We start from the raw sequence: 22100 nt of genomic DNA on the forward strand, positions 1-22100 counted from the left end.
TACATCCATTTGCATGGTAAATGTTTGTCCATCCCCCCATTTCAGTCGGCAGATGTCTTTAGGTCTAAAATAAGTCTCTTGTAGGCAGCTTATACATTGGTCTTGATTTTTATCCATTCTGGCACCCTATGTCTTTTGATTGGAACATTTATCCACTTACATTCAAAGTTATTATTGACAGATATGTATTTATTACCATTTTATTGCTTGTTTTTTTTCATTATTTCTTGAGATTTTCTCTGATCCTTTCTTCTGTTTGTCATTTTTGGTCTCTCCACTCAAAGAATCCCCTTTAATATTTCTTGCAGAGCTGATTTAGTGTTCATGAACTCCTTTAGTTCTTGTTTGTCTTAGAAACTATCTCTCTTTCTATTCTGAATGATAACCTTGCTAGAGACAGTAGTGGCTACAGATTTTTTCTATTCAACACTTCTAATATATCATGCCACTCCCTCTGGCTTGCCAAGTTTCTGTTGAGAAATCTCTAGCTAGCCTTATGGGTCCTCCCTTGTAAGTTAAGGATGTCTTTTGTCTTACTACTTTTATGATTTTTTTAAAAAATATTTTATTTATTTATTTGAGAGAGAGAGTGTGTATACTCAATTGAGCACAAGGGGGAAGGGCAGAAGGAGAGGGAGTCTGGCTCAGGTCCTAATCCAAGGACTCTGAGATCGTGATGTGAGCCGAAGTCAGACACTTAATCAGCTGAGCCACGCAGGTGCTCTGCCTTTATGATTTTTTTATTTATCGCTGTATTTTGTAAATTTAATTACACTGTGTCTTCATGTTGGCCTGCTTTTGTTGATTTTCGTGGGAGTTATCTGTACCTCCTGCATCTGGATGTCTGTTTTCTTCCCTGTATTAGGGAAGTTTTGAGATATTATTTCTTTAAAACAATTTTCTGCCCTCTTTTTCTCTCTCTTCTTCTGGGACTCCTATAATAGGAATGTTATTATATTTGATGAAGTCACTGATGTGTTCTATTCTTTTCCTAAGTCCAGTGAGTGTCCTTACGGTTATTGCTTTAAATTCTCCATCAGGCATGTTTCTTATATCAGTTTCGCTTAGATCTCTGGCTATGACCTTATATTATTCTTTCATTTAGGATGAATTCTTGCATTTTGGCATTTGCCTAAGTCTCCACTTCCTTCTCTGTGTTAGAAAGGGCAATTGTGTCTCCCCCTCCTCTTAAAGTAATAGCTTTATGGTCATGTAGTTTTCAGGGCCTGGAATTTTAGGGAGTGTGTCTGGAGTGTGTGATTGCAGCAAGCTTGACTGGGAAGGGGAGTCCCACCAGAATGCAGGGTGGGCTTGGAATAAGCAAGTTAGGCAGCCCAGTGTGGTGCTTCCTGCAGGTGGCTCTGTGTTTATGCTGAGCAGCACAGGAGGAAAATGGCTAGCTCCTTTGTTCCTATAGAGGTATATCCATGAATGCTGCCTCTTAGGGATATGATCCAAGAAGACAGACGAATCTACCCCTATGTTCCCCAGGTGTTCTTCAAGTCATTGTTTTCACACTGTCTGCCCCTGGATTGTTTGCCTGCTTTTTCTTCAGGAGCAGCACAGTAGCCTCTTGCCCTTTCCCAGTCAAGCCTACTGACCATTATAACTCCAGCTTTAGATCTGCTGGTTGCAAGAACTTGTGAAATTCAGCACCCTTCATCTTCCAGGGCAGTGGCTTTGGGGACATGTTCTTGTGCGTTCCTCTCTCTCTCTCTCTCTCTCTCTTTCTCTCTCTCTATCTGTCTCTCTCTCGTCCTTCTCTATGACCATAGCTCCCTGCCATAGCACCCATGATCCACTTCTCCCCTAAACCACATCTTCACACTTCCTGCCTTTTTTGATGTGGCTTCTTCTCTTCTTTTAGTTGTAGAATTTGTTCTGTCAGTCTTAAGGTCAATGTTTGGGGTATTTAGGATGATTCAATAGTTATGTAATTGTGTTCATGGGAGGAGATGAGCCTAGGGGTCCTCCCCTTCCTTACCATCTTCCTACATAGCCTCTTTAATCCACTTTGTATTTTGTACATGGTGTAAGTTTAGTGCTACAGACTGAATGTTTGTGTGCGCCCAAACATTGTGTTAAATCCTAATGTTCAATGTGATGGCATTAAGAGATGGGACATTTGCAAAATAATTAGGTCATGAGAGTGGAGCTCTCATCAGTGGGATTATTAGTGCCCTCATAAAAGAGGCCCTAGAGAGTTCCCTCACCTCCTCTGCCATGTGAGGGCACAGCAAGAAAAGGCTTGTCTGTTAACTAGGAAGTTGACCTCAACAGATACTAACTTTTCCAGCACCTTTATTTTGGAATTTCCAGCCCCCAAATGTGTGAGAAATACAATTCTGCTCTTTATTGCTGCTCTTTCTACCTCCTCCCTCTATTCCTGTTTTTTTTTTTTTTGTTGTTGTTGTTTTGTTTTGTTTTTTTGTTGTTATAGCAGCCCTAGTGGACTAAGCCAGTAGGATCCAGTTTCATTCTTCATATGGATATCCAGTTTTCACAGCACTGTGTGTTGAAGAGACCATCTTTTCTTCATTGGGTATTCTTGGTATCCTTATTGGAGATTACATAATCTTAAACTACATATAGGTGTAGGTTTATTTCTGGAGTCTTTATTTATTATGCTGGACCATTGTCTATTTTTATGCCAGCATGCTGTTTTTAATTACTGTAACTTTGTATTATATCTATACAAATGCCACTAGGAATTTCATGAGATGATATTGAATTTATAGATTTCTTGAAGTACCATGAACATTTAAACAATATTAAGTTTCCCAATCTGAGAATGCGGGATTTTTTCATTATTTATGTCTTCTTTTATCAGTGTTGTATAATTTTCAGTGTATATCTTTCATCTCCTTGGTTAAGTTTATTCCTAAGTATTTTCTTTTTGATACTGTTATAAATGGGATTATTTTATTAACATCGTTTTAATATAATTTGCTGTTAATGTGTAGAAACAAAACTGATTTTTTAAATGTTGATTTTGTGTCCTGAAGCTTCACTAAATTTATTAGTTCTTAAATAGGCTTGTGTATATGTGTGTTCTATTCCGTATGTATGTGTGTATGTGTGTGTGTGTATGTGTGAACACTGTGTTCAGGTTTTTCTACATATAAGATTATGTCATTTGCAAATAGATATTATTTTACTTCTTCCTTTCTGATTTGGATGCCTTTTATTTATTTCTCTTACTTAATTGCTTTTCCTAGGACCTCCAATACTTTGTTAAATAGAAGTGTTGAGAGTTGGCATCCTTATCATTCCTGATCATAGGGGAAAACTTTCTACATTGAGTATAATGTTTACTTGGTCTTGTTAGTTATGACCCTTATTATATCGGGGTATGTTCCTTTTATAGATCATTTGTTGAGAGTTTTATCATGAAAGGATGATTAATTTTACCAAATGCTTTTTCTGTATCTATTAAGATGGTTATTTTTATTCTTCACTCTGTTAATGTGGTATATTACATTAGTTGATTTATGTATGTTGACCTATCCTTTCATCCTAAGGATAAATCTCACTTTATCATGGTGAATGATCCTTTTAATGTACTTTTGAATTCAATTTGCTAGTATTTGTTGAGTATTTTTGCAACTGAGTTCATCAGTGTTATTAGCCTAGGGATTTTATTTCTTATAGTATCATTGCCTGGCTTTGGTATCAGATTATTTCTGGCCTCATAAAATGAGATGGGGAGTATTTCCTACTCTGTAGTTTTTAGAAAGAATTTGAGAAGTATTGATATTCTTTAAATGTTTGCTAGAATTTACTGGTGAAACCATTTGTTCCTGACTTTTTCCTTTTTTGGGAGGTTTCTGATTACTCAGTCTCCATGCCTGTTATTGTTTTATTCATATTTTTTATTTCTACGTGATTTAGTCTTGGTAGTTTGTATGATTTTAAGAATTTATTGATTTCTTTTAGATTTTCCAGTTTGTTCATATGTAATTAGTCATATTAGTCTCTTTCAATCCTTTTTATTTCTGTAGCATAATGTTTCATTTAGGATTTTACATTTTAAGTCTTTTATCTTAGTCTTACTGAAGGTTGTATCAATTTTGATTACTTTTTTCAAAAAACAACTCATTGATTTTTCTTGTTTTCTTTATTGATTTTCCTCTTATTTATGTCTCCACTAATATCTTTAATATTTACTTCTTTTTGCTAACTTTGAACATAGTTTGTTCTTTTTTAAATTGAGGAGTAAAGTGACATTGTTTATTTGAGAGCTCTCTTTTTTTTTAAGATTTATTTATTTATGATAGACATAGAATGAGAGAGAGAGAGAGAGAGAGAGAGAGAGAGAGAGAGAGAGGCAGAGACACAGGAGGAGGGAGAAGCAGGCTCCATGCCGGAGCCTGACATGAGACTCGATCCCGGGACTCCAGGATCGCGCCCTGAGCCAAAGGCAGGTGCCAAACCACTGAGCCACCCAGGGATCCCCAGCTCTCTTCTTTTTTAAGGCAAATGTAGGCATTTGTCATTTTTAATTTTCCCTTTGAACTGGTTTTATTGCATTCCATAAGTTTTTTCATCGTATTTTGTTTCAAGATTTTTCTGATTTACCTTTGATTGCTTTTCTGATCCCTTATTTCAGAAATGTGTTGTTTTATTTCTACATATTTTTAACTTTCAAATTTTCCTTCTGCTATTGATTCCTAGTTTCAATCCATTGTGGTCATAAAAGATAATTGGTATGGGGATCCCTGGGTGGCGCAGCGGTTTGGCGCCTGCCTTTGGCCCAGGGCGCGATCCTGGAGACCCGGGATCGAATCTCACATCCGGCTCCTGGTGCATGGAGCCTGCTTCTCCCTCTGCCTATGTCTCTGCCTCTCTCTCTCTCTCTCTCTCTGTGACTATCATAAATAAATAAAAAATACCTTTAAAAAAAAAGATAATTGGTATGTTTTCTGTCTTCTTAAATTTGTTAAGACTTGTTTTGTGACGTAACAAGTAATGTATTTTGAAGATTCTCCCACATGCATATGAACAGATGTGGTTTCTGATGCTGTTATTTGAAATTTTGTTTCTATGTCTGTTAAGCATGTGTATTTTGTAGTGTTGCACAAGTCCACCTTTTTCCTTATTGATTTTTCTCTTTGAGTATTCTATCCATTGTTGAAAGTATTGAATGAAGTCTCGTTATATAATGTCCTTGTTTGTCTCTTGTTAAAGTCTGTTTTGTCTCATATAAATATAGCTACCCCTTCCTTCTTTTGTTTCTTATTTTCATGAAGTATCTTTTCCTATCCCTTCTCTTATAGTCTAAACATTTTCTTAAATCTGAAATGAGTCTCTTTTAGACAGCATATTATTGAGTAGTTTTTTTTAAAAATCCAGTTGTCTATTCCATGTCTTTTGATTGAGGAGTTTAATAGATTTCTGTTTAATTTTGATAGGCGAGGATTCACTTTTGCCATTTGTTAATTGTTTTGTGTCTTATAGTCATTTTTTGGGGAGACTCCTCTTTTCTCTCCTGCAGTCTTTTTTGTGTTTTTTGTTTTTTTGTAGTGATATGCTTTGATATCTTGCTTTTTCTTTTGTTTATCTTCTATGTCTTTTCTTTGTAGTTATCATAAGATTTACATAAAATATAGATATAGCAGTCTGCTTTAAGCTGACAAAATATAACTTCAATCACATACCAAAAGTCTATACTTTTACCTTTGTTACCCCTCTAACTCTGTTATTGATGTCATAACAAACATTTTTAGCATTTTTTTGTAAAGCAGATCTGGTGGTGATATGCTCCCTCAGCTTCTCTTTGTCTGGGAAAGTCTTTATATTTCAATTTTTTAAAGAATATTTTTACTAGGAATAGTATTCCTGGTCAGCGTGTTTTTTCTTTCAGTACTTTTAATGTGTCATCCCAATCCCTTATGGTCTGCAAAATTTCTGCTGCAAAATCCACTCATAGCCTTATGGACCTCACTTGTATATGATAAGTCACTTTGCTATTGGCACTTTTAAAGTTTTGTCTTTGACTTTTAACAATTTGACTTGATTTCTTTGGGTTCATCTTCCTTCTGTTTTTGTCAGCTTCATGAATCTAGATATGTATACTTCTCAGATTTGGGACATTTTAGGCTATTGTTTCTTTAAATAAGATTTCTGTCCTTCTTTCTCTTCTTTTTCAGGGATTTTTCATAATGTATACATTGGTTTTTCTTGAAGTATTCCATTTCCACTAGGCTTTCTTTACTTTTTTTTTTTGCCCCTCTAGGTAACTTCAGAAAATTTGCCTTTGAGTTCACTGATTCTTTCTTCTGCTTGTTCAGAATTGTTGTTGAGGTTCTGTATTGATTTTTTTTCATGTAAGTTATTGTATTCTTCTGTGGTTCTTTTTCATCATTCCATCTCTGTTGATATTGATGTTTTGTTCATATATTTTTTTTGTTTCATTTAATTATGTTTCTGTGATCTCTTATTACTCTCTTATTACTTCTTTAATATAATTATTTTGAATTACTTGCCAGACAATTCTAGAGCTCCATTTCTTTAGATTCAGTTACTGAAGATTTATTTTGTTTCTTTGGTTATGTCATATTTCTCTTACCCTTCATTTCCCTTGTAGCTTTTCATTCTTTCTGTGCATTTGCAGAAACAACTGCTTCTCCTAGTTAGTCTTTATGGACTGGCTTCAAAGGGAAAGAAACTTCGTCAGCCCGTAGCTACAGATACTGGGAGCATCTGAAAACTTGTCTCTGAATTATCATGTTCCACACTCTCCCTTCCTTCTAGGGGAGAATTCTTAGGATTGCATGCTTTCTCTCATTTTCACAGAGCCATTCTGGCTGTAGTGAGCTGTCTACCTTTCCCCCTTGGAAAATGCACAGAAAATCCAGGGTATTCAGTGCACATTTCATTCTTTCTCCCTCCCAAAGGGAAAGTCTTAGGGTTGTGTAGATTATACAACCTTAAGATTGTCTCCCAATCTTGTGGAGCCATGGTAGCAGCAGTAAACTACTCACTAATTTTCTTTATTTTTAGCTGTTTTCAGATATCGAAACTGTGCTTGTTCTCTTAATTCTCTGGATGAAGTGAAACAGAAACAGATCCTTTGGGCAGTGCGGTAAAAGGCCAGAGATGTTGGGTATATGGTACACTCTCTCTTTTCCTTGAGGGAGAAGTCATAAGCCAAGGTGGTCTCTCTAAGGCTGAGCGCTGTCCTGGGGCAGGGGCTGAAATTAGTAAAGTATAATTAGTCGTGTTACTCATTATAATGTGGCTATTCTTGGTTTTGTATTAATCTTTGGTAGCTTCTTAACTGAGTTTTGATTCTCTAATAAAAATATTTTGGTTCATATAACATTGTTGATTCAGTGTTTTTATGGAGCATAAATGTTGGCACTTCCTATTTTCCCATCTTGCAGATGTCACTCTTTATTCTATTTTTGTTATATATTAATTTATCTTTTCATCTATATTATATATTTAAATAATTTTTCAAACAGATGAAACCTCAAAATATATCCTGCTATTTGCTAGCTTCTTTCCTCTAAACTATTTTATTTGATTTGTCAAGAAATAATATAATTTCTTAAATTTTCCTTTTCCAGTAAAATAGGATCCCTCTTCTCAAAAAGTAGAATAATTCATTTTATGTTACTCCTTTTCCTTTTGTTTTTAAGAAAATGTCTATATTCTTGGAAATACATTTAAATTTTTAACTCTTAAAGAAGAATTTTATAGGAGTATAGGTTTTCAGGTATAATCATCTCTTTACTGATACTGTGTGTCTTTTACCAAGACATTAAAAATGTCAGAAACTTTTTCTTCAGTGTGATAAGAAAGCTTTTATAAATGCATTATAATCACCATTGACTTTTTTATTATAAAATATGCATAAAATAAAATTTGTCATTTTAACCATTTTTAGGTGTACAATTCAGTGACTTTAAGTACATTTACAGTGTTTTGCAATCATCGCCACTATCCGTACCAAAATTTTTTTATCACTTCCAAACAGAATTTCTATATCCATTCAGGAATAATTCCTCATTTCTTCTCGCCCCTGCAGCCCAGTTATTTTACCTTCTGTGTCTATGCATTTGTATGTTCTAGAAACTTCATATGTATAACTATACAATATTTGTTCCTTTGTATCTGACTTATTTCACTTAGCCTAACATTTCCAAGACTCATCTGTGTTGTAGCATGTATCACAATTTCATTCTTTACCATTGGCCTCTTGAATGTTAAATTCCAAGTTATTGGAATGTAATTCCAAACTTTTATGGCCTTCTTTGAAGATATAAAAAATTTCATATGATTGGAATATCTGACTCAAAATATGGGTATGGGGGTGCCTTAGTGGCTCAGTCCATTAAGTGTCTGCCTTTGCCTTAGGTCATGATTTCAGGGTCTTGGGATGGAGCCCCATGTTGGGTTCCGTGCTCAGCAAGGAGTCTTCTCCCTCTCCCTCTGCCCATCCATCCCCCTTGCTCATGCTCTCTCTAAAATAAACAAAATCTTTTTAAAAATGTGAGTGTGAATAACATTTCTCCACAATATTATCCATAGTGTCATACACATAGATCCAGATTAGCTATAATCCTAGTTTGCTTCTCTCTTGATGTTCCTTTATCAATTTCCTGAAATTCTTTTATAAGGATTTTTTATTTATTAGAGAGAGAGAGAGAGAGAGAGAGAGAGAGAGAGCGCGCACAAGTTGGGGGGAGGGAGAGGGAGAAGCTGAGCAGGAAGCCCGACATGGGGCTTGATCTCAAGATCCTGGTATCACGGTCCAAGCCTAAGGCAGCCAATTAACTGACTGAGCCACCCAGACACCCCAATTTCTTGAAATACTTGATTCCTTCTAAATATCATAGCTTTCTATATTACTGTTTACTGTCTTGTCCATTTGAAGCCACGAGCCCAGACACATTTTTTTTGAAACTGTAGGGTGGTAAACTATCATGAAAGGTATCACTAAGAATGCTTATAACATCATTATATGTAATTACATACTATAATTTATAATTAAGAGGATATTCAACTTAGAACAGTTATTAAAATTAATATAATTTAGGGCAGCCTGGGTGGCTCAGCAGTTTAGCACTGCCTTCAGCCCAGGGCCTGATTCTGGAGACACGGGATCAAGTCCCATGTCGGGCTCCCTGCATGGAGCCTGCTTCTCCCTCTGCCTGTGTCTCTGCCTCTCTCTCTCTTTGTGTCTCTCATGAATAAATTAAATCTTAAAAAAAAATAAAATTAATATAGTTTAGTAGTCAGAGCTTCCTACTTATCCTGCATAAAAAAATAACAAATATGTACCTTAATTATTTATGCATTTCCTACATTTTGACAGTAGGTTTAATTCTAACCCATTTTTACTGGAGAGTTCGAGTTTATATATTTTATATATATTTTTTACTATAAAAATCCATGTATAATAATACAATATGCACCTAAGAAGAATTCTTTCACAAAACAACAATATTACATTGTTGTAAAATTACTTTGGACAAATCTCAAATGCGTGTCATTTAAATATTAACAACAGGTAAACAGAGAATCAAAATACAATGAATTACAACAGCCTCTGGCTTATATACAGAAGGCTGGGTTAGAGTAGAGAGGATAAATGGGAACTTTAAACTACCTTTGAATTTATCACCTATATTTTTTTATTCAAAAAATATAATTGACAACTACACTTAGTTGAATATTGACAAAATGTACAAACTCTGTGAAATATAGTGTGGGCATAATTAAAACATAAAACTATTTAGTGTAATTTGATTTTTTAACCCTAATATTTTCTTTCTTGGTAGTCAAACAAAAATTTGGATATTTCGATTAATGCATCAAACAACTTTAATCTCAACATTACCTGGTCAGTTGGTTCAACAGGTAAGAGAATTTTGTTGTCTCATGTCTTTCACATCTGTTTGTATACGGAAGGTGTTCTAACATGACCTTTTATTGTTAATTCAAATAATTGAAATTAAAAAATATGTCATAATCATTTTGCTGATTCAGGTAAAAAAATAAGTAGCAATATTAATAAAGCTTCATTACTTTGTTAACTTTATCCCTTATTCAATTAAAAATTAGATGGGTAACAAATATTATTCACTACTTAATTTTTTAAAATGGCAGTGTTATGATTTGCTATGATTTTAATTAAGATATATTACTTCTTTAATGACTAGGGATTGAGATTTCAATTATTTGAGTCACCACTGGAGCTATAAATTTAATTATTAACCTTAATATTGATATAAAACAATGAAATTCTGTGCATGCTGATAAATTAACATGTTTTCTATTACTGCCAAGCTTAGAAATATACCATTCCCTTTGTCAGCTTCAGTGCTGAGTGGTTAAAAAAAAGTTCTGTGTTAATATGCCTTCTGGGGCAGCCTGGGTGGCTCAGCGGTTTAGTGTCACCTTCAGCCCAGGTCCTGATCCTGGGGTTCCGGGAAAAAGTTCCGCATCAGGCTCCCTGCATAGAGCCTGCTTCTCCCTCTTCCTGTGTCTCTGCCTCACTCTCTCTGTCTCTCATGAATAAATAAATAAAATCTTTAAAAAAAATATGCCTTCTCTAAGAAGATTTATAAGTTGAAATTTTTGACTTCATAAAAATGTAACCAATATGAGATACAAAGTGTATGTTGGATTATGAAAGAGTATATTTACTGTTTTTTGTATTTACGTGTTAGGAAATTTTATTGATTTTTATTTTCTATATCAAAGATAGACTCTTGCATTAAAGTGTTGAGATGTTCTTAAAATATGTGGATTCTCAGATATCTATATTCTGTTCCTGAAAATCAGATCATTATGTTATTTTAATATGTAGAATCATGGAGACATAGAATTCAAGAGTGATGTGGTTTTTGCAATTCTAGAATCTATATATCACATGTGTTAAAAAATGAGAAATTTGGGCAAATATGTAGCATTTTATTACAATGTTTCCAAACATTTAGTTAAAATCTTAGCAGTGTGAGCTTCATTATTAATAATTCATGATGGAACACTGGCTCAGTTAGTAGAACATGTATCTCTTGATCTTGGGGTTGTACCTTAGAGTCTCCTGTTGGGTGTAGAGATTATTTGAAAATAAAATCTTTTAAAAAAAGGAATTCATGAAAACTTGCACTATTTATTCAAAATTTACTTTTGCACAATAAACTTACTCTAGAAGAGTTTTAAAACTTGTCAAGAAAAATATAGAAAACCTCTGTAAATAGTTTAGAATAGTGATTTTAGCATGTCAGAAATAGCTTGTAACTTTGAGATTCCCAAAACTAAATCTCAGAAATTCTGATTTATGAGGTTAGGAGATGATGTCAGGAAATGTGTAAAAGTACCCCAAGGAATAGGTGATGATTTAGAAATTAATTCAGTTGCTCAGCATATTAATTCTAAATATTTTTACTTTTTGGTAAGGTGGAAGGCATGGTAAGATTGTTGGAAGTGCTTTGTTCCATTTGGTTAATTTCAGTAAATATTTATTGAGTATGCAATCTGTGTTTAAGTAATTGAGCATTTAGCTCATGTTTTAAATTGTAGCCTCCTTTCAATACATTCAAAGTAATGATTGTTCAATTTGTGGTTAAGACAAACAGATTTCTTTTCCATTTTTTAATTGGATTAAGACATGTAAAATCTGTCCTGATTTGTTTTGAGAGGCTCTGTGGAGTAGTATATGGAAGTAACTCACTATCTGGGGCTAAAAGAGGAAGTTACCATGCAGTAGCTATAAACTTAAGGCAAGTGTTTTGATCTTTCTGAGGATCAGGTTTCAATTTGAAAAATAGAGATAGAATACCTCTGTTATAAAATTGTTATTAGAGGGGATCCCTGGGTGGCGCAGCGGTTTGGCGCCTGCCTTTGGCCCAGGGCGCAATCCTGGAGACCCGGGATCGAATCCCACATCGGGCTCCCGGTGCATGGAGCCTGCTTCTCCCTCCGCCTGTGTCTCTGCCTCTCTTTCTCTCTCTGTGACTATCATAAAAAAAAAAAAAAAATTTTATTAGAAAAGAATATAAAATCTTCTGCACCAGTGCCCAGTACATAGCACTTAATCAGTGGTATCATTTTTAAAAATAGTTTTTATGCTATTTCCATTACATCTCTGGTGAATCTTATTTTATTTCTCCTTTGTCACTCTAAACAGTAAACAAGTTTATTTTGATAATTATATTTTTATAAGTACAGTTATAATAATTAAGCAAATACAATATATATTTTTAAATTTAAAAGATGCTTTTTTCCCCCTAATCTATTATTGTTGTTTACATTTTAGCTGGAACAATATCTGGGGAGGAGACTCCTATAGTTTCCAAGACTAATATAAAGGAATACAGAGATAGTTTTTCCTATGAAAAATTTAACTTTAGAAGCAATCCTAACATTACATTCTATGTGTACGTCAGCAACTTTTCCTGGCCTATTAAAATACAGGTAAGTGTTAATAGTACTTAACATAATGACCATTTAATATTTTTTTTCACAAAAACAATGCTGTTTTTGTTTGAAGTAATAATACAGATAAGATTTCTGTTTTGAAAAACATGAAACATGTGACCCTTGATTAAAAGGGTACATTGAATGTCTATGATGAATATCTTTATTTTTTTGACTGTTGGAGATCTGTTGGTTTAATGTTAATTACACTTTTCTTTTTGGGTAACAATGGAGTACCTGCTGGGGCAATATTATTTCGCCTAGTTTATACTCTGGCTGAGAACACTAGGAGAACAGAATCCAAGTTCAGGTTAATCTATGTGGTCACCAGTTTAAGACCCAGCACAGATAGAAGATAGGTCAAAAGTAAATGGCTTTCTCCTTTATGTTAGCACAAAGGGAGGGCTTTGGCTTGATAAAAGTATAGGTGAGAGTTTGAGGCCTGGTGCCCAGGAAAGGGGTGAGAAGTTGTCTTATTTCTTGGGACTGGGCTTTGCACTAGACCGCAGATCTGCTCAATCTCTATGTCCAGGCTTTTGATGCCTCTCACAGTTATGAAAGCCATGAAAAAATGGGCTCAGGTATTCTCAGGGGCTTGGAAGGATGACACAACTGGATTCCGGGGTTCAAAATACCACAACTGCCACCGGATTCAGGCAGCATATGTCTCTCTCTCTCTCTCTCTCTCTCTCTCTCTCTCTCCTTTATTTTTCCTTTTTTTGGGGGAAAATTTCATCGAGAGGGATACCCTTGCTACTTTAACACTTCCTTTTCCTGTGGCTCAGTAGTGATAACTGTCACTCACTCATGCAGCCAGCAGATCCTGTCTTTCCTTCAGGTTATGAAACTTGATTGCCTTCTATTTCTAGTTCAGTGGTTCTCAAAGTGTGATTAAGATTAGGGTATTAAGATGCTTATCCCAGATTACTAGGTAGACTCAACCTAACCACTTGAGTCCTTAAAGTAATGTTTGCTGGCTGAAGTTAGGATTAGAGAGAGATATACCTACTGAAGAATACTTAGAAGCAATGTTGCTAGCTTTGAATATAGGAATAAAGGGATCTAGAAGCTGGAAAAGTGGAGGAAACAGATTCTTCTTTAGAGCCTCTAAAAAGAAACACAGCCCTGCTAGTACCTCGATTTTAGTCCATGTCAGACTAATCACAATAGAAATATAAAAATAAGTAAGTCAGATTTCTAATGTATAGAACCATAATAGTAAAAGTGTGTTGTTATTTAAGCCACTAAGTTCATGGTAATTTAATGCCACAGCAATGCAAAATGAATAAATCTGGTGTCTTAGTCCATTGGACTGCCATAACAAAGTAACACTGGATAGCTTATAAAAAACAAATTTTTTGGTCAGCATTCTAGAGTCTGGAAAATCCAAGATCAAGGCACCAGCATAGTCAGGTATCCTCTTTCTCATTCACAAAATAGCACCTTATCACTGTATCCTCACATGGTGCTGGAGGAGAGTGAGCTCTTTGGGATCTCTTTTATAGGAACATTAATTGCTTTCATGAAGAATCCACCCTTGTGACCTATTCATCTTCCAGAGGTTTGCCTTAGCACCATTGCCTTTAGGAGTTAGAATTTCAACATATAAATTTGTGGGGAGAGGCATAAACATCCAGATCATATGATCTATTTTGGTAAATATTCCTTGGACATTTGCAAAAAAAAAAAAAACAACCCTGCATATTGTTGTCATTGAGTGGAGTGTTCTACAAATGTGAATTATGTCAAGTTGGTTGATGGTTTTGTCAAGTCTTCTAATGTTTTTATTGATATTCTGTCAATTTGAGAAATGAGTGTTCAAAATCCAGGACTGTAATTGTGGATTAGTTTATTTGTTCCTGCAGTTCTGTCAATTTTTACTTCATGTATTTTAAAACTCTCTTACTTAGATGCACAAGTGTTTAGCATTTTTATTTCTTCTTGATGAATTGATGACTCTATCATTAGTAAATCACTTTCTGTATTTCTGGTAATATTCTTTGCTCTAAATTTATTTTTCCTGATATTATTATAGCTACTCCAGCTTACTCATTATAGCCAGAATGCAATATAATTTTTTTATGTCTCAAGTTTTTACTTAAATTCTACTTAGCAATATATAGTATACTAGTTTCAGAAGTAGAATTTAAGGATTTATTACTTATGTATAACACCCATTGCTCACCAAAACTGGTGCCGTCCGTATTCTCCATCACCCATTTAGCCCATCACCCTGCTCAGTTCCCCTCTATCAATCCTCAGTTTGTTCTTTATGTTTAAGAATCTCTTTATGGTTTGCCTCCTTCATTTTGCTTTTTTCTTTTCCCAATGACAATCTGTTTCTTAAATTCCACATATAAGTAAAATCATATAGTATTTGTCTTTCTCTGGCATATTTTGTTTAGACTAATCCACTCTAGTTCCATCGACATCATTGCAAATGGCAAGATCTCATTCTTTTTTTAAGGCTTAGTAATATTCCACTGCGTATATATACTACATATTCCTTATCCATTTACCAGTTGATGGACATTTGGGCTCTTTCTGTATTTTATCTATTGTTGATAATGCTGCTATAAACATTGGGAAGCATGTGCCCCTTTGAATCCATATTTTTGTATACTTTGGATATACACCTAGTAGTGCAATGGCTGGGCATAGGGTCATTCTATTTTTAACTCTTGGAGAAGCATCCAGACTATTTTCCAGAGTGGTTGCCCCAAATTGCATTCTCTCAACAGTGTGAGAAGGTTCTCCTTTCTCCTCATCCTGGCCAACATCTGTTGTTTCCTGTGTCGTTAATTGTAGCCATTCTGAGAGGTGTGAGGTGATATCTCATTGTAGTTTTGTTTTACATTTCTCTGATGATGAGTGATGTTGAGCATCTTTTCATGTGTCTTCTTTGGAAAAATATCTATTCATGTCTTCTGCCCATTTCTTAACTGGATTATTGGGTTTCTGAGTGTTCAGTTTGATAAGTTCTTTATAGATTTTGGATACTAACCCTTTATCAGGTAGGTCCTTTGGAAATATCTACTCCCATGCAGTAGGTTGCTTTTCAGTTTTGTTAGTTGTTTCCTTTGCTGTGCAGAAGCTTTTTATCTTGATGAAGTCCCACTAGTTTATTTTTGCTTTAGTTTCCCTTGCCTCCAGAGGCGTATCTAGTAAGAAGTTGCTATGGCCAATGTCAAAAAGAGGTTACTGCCTGGTGTTCTCCTCTAGGATTTTGGTGGGTTTCTGTTTCACGTTTAAGTCTTTCATCCATTTTGAATTTATTTTTGTGTATGGTGTGAGAAGGTGGTCCAGTTTCATTCTTCTGCATGGTGCTGTCCAGTTTCCCCAGCACCATTTGTTGAAGACTGTCTTTTTCCCACTGGATTTTCTTTCCTGCTTTGTCAAAGACTAGTTGACCATTTAGTTGTGGGTTCATTTCTGGATTTTTCTGTTCTGTTCCATTGATCTAAGTGTCTGTTTTTGTGCCAGTACCATACTGTCACGATCACTACAGCTTTGTGGTCTAGCTTGAAGACTGAAATGGTGATGCTTCCAGCTTTGCTTTTCTTTTTCAAGATTTCTTTGGCTATTTGGAGTCTTTTGTGATTCCATTACAGATTTTAAGATTGTTTGTGGTAGCTGTGTGAAAAATGCTGTTGGTATTTTGAAAGGATTGCATTAAATGTGTAGATTGCTTTGGGAGGTATATACATTTTAACAATATCTGTTCTTCCAATCCATGAGCATGGAAGGTTTTTCCATTCCTTTGTGTCCTCTTCAACGTCTTTCATAAGTGTTCCATAGTGTTCAAAGTACAGATCTTTTATATTTTTGGTTAGGTTTATCCCTAGGTATCTTACGGTTTTTATGGTGCAATGATAAATGAGGTCGATTGCTTGATTTGTCTTCTTCTTCCTGTTGTATAGAAATACCACAGATTTCTCTGTGTTCATGTTGTAACCTGCAACTTTACTGAATTTGTGTATCAGTTTTAGCAATGTTTTGGTGGAGTCTTTCAGGTTTTCTCTATATAGTATTATGTCGTCTGTAACTAGTGAAAGTTTGACCTCTTCCTTGCCAATTTGGATGCCTTTTATTTCTTTGTTGTCTTATTGCTGAAGCTAGGACTTACAGTACTATGTTAAGTAACAATGATGAGACTGGACAATAACCTGTCTTGTTCCTGAATATAGAGCAAAAGCTCTCAGAGGTTCTCTATTGAGGATGTAGCTGTAGGTCTGTTGTATATGTCCTCTATGATGTTGAGATATGTTCCATCTATCACTACTCTGTGGAGGGTTTTTTATCAAGAATTGGCATTCTACTTTGCCAAGTAGTTTCTTTGCATCTATTGAGAGGATCAAATGGTTTTTATCCTTTCTTTATTAATGTGTATCACATTGATTTATTTATAGACATTGAACCATGCTTGCAGCCTAGGAATAAATCCTACTTAATTGTGGTGAAAGATTCTTTTAATGTACTGTTGGATTTGTTTTGCTAGTATTTTGTTGAGAATTTTTGTATCCATGTTCATCAGAGATGTTGGCCTATAATTCTCCTTTTTAGTTGGATCTTTGTTTTTGGGATGCAGGTAATGGTCACTTCATAGAATGAATTTGGAAGTTTTCCTTCCATTTCTATTTTTGGAGCAGTTTAAGAATAGGTATTAACTCTTTTTTGAAATGTTTGGTAGAATCCCCTTGGGAAACCATCTGGCCCTGGACTTTTGTTTGTTGGGAGATTTTTGATTATTGATTCAATTTCCTTGCTGATTATCTGTTCAAATTTTCTATTCTTCCTGCTTCAGTTTTGGTAGTTTATATTTCTCTAGGAATTTATGCATCTCTTCCAGATTGCCTGATTTGCTGGCATATGATTTTTCATAATATTATCTTACAATTTTTTATATTTTATGGTGTTGATTGTGATCTTTCCTCTCTCATTCATGATTTTATTTATTTGGGCCCTTTCCCTTTTCATTTCTTTTTGAAATGTCTGGCAAAGGTTTATCAATTTTAGTAATTCTTTCAAAGAACTAGTTCCTAGTTTCATTGATCTATTCTACTGTTTTTTTATTGTTTGTTTTTGATCTAATGTTTATTATTTCCTTTCTTCTTTTGGCTTTAGGCTTCATTTTCTGTTTCTTTTTTAGCTCCTTTAGGTGTAGGGTTAAGTTGTGTATTTGAGATTTTTCTTACTTCTTGAGGTTGGCTTGTTTTGCTATATTCTTCCCTGTTAGGACTGCTTTTGACTGTCATGTTTTCATTTCTATTTGTTTCCATGCATGTTTTTAAATTTCTTCTTAAATTTCCTGGTTAGCCAGTTCATTGTTTAATGAGATGTTCTTTAAGCTCCATGTATTTGTGTATTTGTGGTCTTTCCAAATTTTTCTTGTGATTGACTTCAAATTTCATAGCATCGTGTCAGAAAATATGCATGGTATGATTTCAGTCTTCTATTTGTTAAGGCCTGATTTGTGACCTAGTATATGATGTATTCTGGAGAATTTCCATGTGTACTCAAAAAGAACATGTATTCTGCTACTTTAGGATGAAATGCTCTGAATATATCTGTTAAGTCCATCTAGTCTAGTGCATCATTCAAAGCCCTTATTTCCTTGTTGATTTTCTGCTTAAATGATATGTCCATTGCTATAAATGGGCTATTAAAGTTCCCTACTATTATTGTATTATGACCAGTGAGTTTTTTAATGTTTGTTATTAGTTGACTTATATATTTGGGTGCTCCCAAGTGGGGGCATAAATATTTATAATTGTTAGATTCTCTTCTTGGATAAACCCCTTTATTTCTTGTTACAGTTTATTTTAAGATGTAGTTTGTCTGAGATCACTGTGGCTACTTTGGCTTTCTTTTGATGTCCTTTAACATGATAAATGGTTCTCAGTCCTCTCACTTTCATTCTGCAGGTGTCTTCAGGTTTAAGATGAGTCTCTTACTGCAGGCAGCACATAGGTGTGTCTTTTTTTATTTTTTTATCCCTTATGATATCCTATGTCTTTGGATTGGACATTTAGTCAGTGGAGCATTCAGAGTGGTTATTGATAGATATGAATTTAGTGCCATCATATTACCTATTAAGTTATTGTTTCTGGAGATTTTCTGTTTCTTTCTAATCTTTTTTGATTTTGGTCTTTCTTTCTCAAAGAGTCTCCTTTAATATTTCTTGCAGGGCTGGTTTAGTGACCATGAACTTTGTCAATTTTTGTTTGTCTGGGAAACTCTATCTTTTTTTCTAATCTGAATGACAGCTTTGCTGGATAAAGTATTCTTGGTTGCATTTTTTCCCCATTCAGCACATTGCATATATCATGCCATTTTTGTCTGGCCTGCCAAGTTTCTGTGGATAGATCTGTTGCTAACTTAATTTGTCTTTCATTGTAAGTGAAGGATTTCTTTTCCTTTGCTGCTTTTGGAATTTTTTTCTCATCTGTATTTTGCAAATTTTACTATGATATGTCTTGATGTTGGCCTGCTTTTGATGCATTTGATGGGCGTTGTCTATGTCTCCTGAATTTGCATCTGTTTTTTCCCCCCAGATTAGGGATATTTTTAGCTATAATTTGCTGAAATAAACCTTCTGCTCCCTTTTCCCTTTCTTCTTCTGCGATTCCTATGATAAGAATGTTATTATACTTTATGGAGTCTCTGAGTTCCCTAAGTCTACATTCATGATCCAGTATTTTTCTTTCCTTCTTTTTTTCGGCTTCATTATTTTCCATTTTTGTTTCCTATATCACTTATCTGTTCCTCTGTTTCTTCCATTCTTGTGATCATTATGTGCAGTTGTTTTTGAATCTCGGTTAAATTTTTAAATTTAAGCTTGCCTAGTCTTTAGATCTTTTATCTCTGTGGTAAGAGACTCGTTGGTGTCTTCCATGCATTTCTCAAGCCCAGCTAGCATCATTCTGATTGTTGTTTTAAATTCTGAACCAGGCATTACACTTATAACCGTTCAGTTAGATCTCTGACCATGACCTTTTTTTGTTCTTTCTTTTGGGATGAATTCCTCCATCTTGGCATTTGTCTAGGTCTCTTTCTTCTTTTGTTGTTAGGAAAGGCTGTTACGTTTCCTGGTCCTGAGAATAATGGCTTTATTAAGAAGAGGTCATGTAATATCCAGGACCTAGTGCTTCAGGAAGTCTTACTGGTGTATTCAGTGTGTACTCTGCTGCTGTGTTATGGCTGCTTTTTCTCTCAGATCAGTCCTCTTTAGTTTCTCCTTCCCTTCAGTGGGGAGTGTTTGGACCTTGTCCAGTGTGTGGCAAGTTTTAACTAGGTGTGCTCTGGTCTGCTTGTTAAAAGAAGCCTGATTCTGTTTCATCTAGATCTGAAGCTTTGTAGCAGTCTCTGGTCAGTAGATTTTGTGCATGTGGGAGTTTTTGTGGGTCTTCTGGAGGAGGGGTCTGCTGCTCTGGCTCTTAGGTGTGCTTGCCCGAGTACAGAGCTACCTGTAGAGTGCAGGGTGGTCAGGTTGCTATAAGCATCTAAAACCTCCACTGGGGATGTTGTGCTGCTCACTGAAGTCCCTCTGTGCCGTTGGTGACAGGCTTCTTCCTCAGCTCTAGAGAGGAGAGTTCATGCTTGCCCGGTCCAGGAAGCCTTCACAGAAGAGTAACAGTCTCCTCTCATGTGTCTTAGGTGTCCTTCAGATCCATGCCTTCCCCTGTCTGTGTCCCAGCTCTCTGCTCACCTGGCAGTGCCATGCACTTGTGTTTTATCTGAGGCATGCCAGCTGATTTTCAAAACTCCAAAGCTTAGGGACCTGGCATGGTGCAGATGCATCCTGATTCTCTGGGAGAGAGTCTCACTGTGCTGGGACTCATGCTGATTTGTCTCAAAAGGACAGTTGGACAAATGTATAGGAGCTAGGAGTTTAGAGTAAAGATCAGCAAAAAGCTGCAACATGGTTAGTTGCCCTCAGCAGGTGTCTCTGACCCTGTGCTAATGAACAGGCCAGGGTAATGGTGCTTTCTGTCTCTTTTGTTTCCTTAGAGGTAGTGCCACCTCCTCCCCGCCCCTAAATATACTCCAAATATACTCCAAGGAGGTGAACTGACTCTCCCAGTCTAACCCAGGCTATCCTCAGACCATGTTGTCTGCCCCTGGGTCTCTGCACTCTTTCTCCACAGGGGCACCACTACAGCCCCTAGGCTCAACACCATCCACAGTAAGGACTGCTACAACTTCAGTCTTTGAGTCTACTGGTTATAAAAACTCATGATAATCAGCCCCTCTCATTTTTCCAGGCAGTGGTTTTGGAAAAGTATTTTTCCACACAATATCCTGTGTGCTGCTCCCTCCTCCTCTTTCTCCTCTCTCTGTGATCAGTGCTCCCTCCCTTCCACTGCAGCCCCCATACTTTTTCCCCCAATTGTGTCTGCACCTCCTACCTGTACAACGTGGCCTCTTTTCTCCCTATATTTTTGCAGTGTGTTCTTTCAGCCCTCAGATCAATTTCTTGGGTATTCAGTTGATTTGATATTTATCTGGTTGTGTTCTAGGCATGAGGCAAGGGTAGGGTCCCCCTATTACTCCACCATATGATCCCTCTCTAGAAAGCTCCAGAATGCTGTATTATTTTTCATCCTTTTAATCTATTTTTCCTTTTATATTTAAAATGGGTTTCTTTTAGGCAGCATGTAGTTTGTCCAATCTTAAACCATGTACATGTGATATACATATATTTATATCTTTGGGTTTAAATCTATTTGTTTATTTATTTATTTATTTTTGCCCTTTATTCCTTCTTCCTTTTCTGTCTTTTTTATTGGATATTTTTTATGATTTCATTTTATCCTCTCTGTTGGTTTATTAGATACAATTCCGGTTGTGTTATTTTAAACATTGTTTTACAGTTTATCATATTCCTCTTAGACTTTTCATTGTCTACGTTCAGTAATATTACAGCACACATTTTTTAAAATATATTAAGCCTAAGACAGTATACTTTCATTTTCATCCTCTGGGCATTGTGCTATTGTTGAATATGTTTTACTGCTTCTTATATTATAAAATACACGCTATACTGTTACTATTTTTGATATAATCAATTGCATTTAGATATATTAAAAGTAATACACAATCTTCGATTTACCTACATATCTACCTTTTTTAGTATTCATCTTTCATTTGTCCTTTTTGTAGATTCAGATTTCTATCTAGTATCATTTTCTTACCTTATGAGGGACTTAGACATTTAACACTCTAGTGTAGATCTGCTGGCAATGAAGTATATCAGTCTGTATTCTGAGAACATCTTTAATTTAGTTTCTAGGAGGTTGAAGAATTCTAAATTGTAGCTTTTTTCTTTCTTTTTTTTAAAGGTGTTTCTCCACAGTCTTTTGGTTTGCAGTGCTCCTAGTGAGCAATCTGCTTTTAACCTTATTCTTTTATGTAATGGGTCTTTTTCCTCTTTCTGCAGTTTAAAATTTTTCATTTTTTCACAACTTTTGATTATGGTGTACATAGGTTTGGTTTTTTTCCTGTTTCTTGTGCATGGGTTTTACTGAGCTTCATACATTTATAAAATTATAGTTTTTACCAGATTTAGAAAATTTATTTCTCAAAATTTCCCCCCATTCCTTTCTTCTCCTTTAGGAATTGCAATTGTACATATATCAGACTGGCTGAAATTGTTCCTTGGCTCACTA

The 22100-nt window shown here is 35.4% G+C and overlaps 1 protein-coding gene across 1 annotated transcript in view; it reads left to right on the forward strand.

Moving 5' to 3' along the window:
• ATRNL1 (attractin like 1) overlaps positions 1-22100 on the forward strand; it is a 762129-nt gene that overhangs the window by 294724 nt on the left and 445305 nt on the right. The window contains exons 23-24 of the mRNA XM_072740185.1: positions 9789-9867; positions 12272-12429. Of these exons, the coding sequence (XP_072596286.1) occupies positions 9789-9867; positions 12272-12429 (237 nt within the window). The remainder of the gene's footprint in view (positions 1-9788; positions 9868-12271; positions 12430-22100) is intronic.

This window comes from Vulpes vulpes, chromosome 15 (genome assembly GCF_048418805.1).
Source record: "Vulpes vulpes isolate BD-2025 chromosome 15, VulVul3, whole genome shotgun sequence".
Classification (NCBI taxonomy): Eukaryota; Metazoa; Chordata; class Mammalia; order Carnivora; family Canidae; genus Vulpes; species Vulpes vulpes.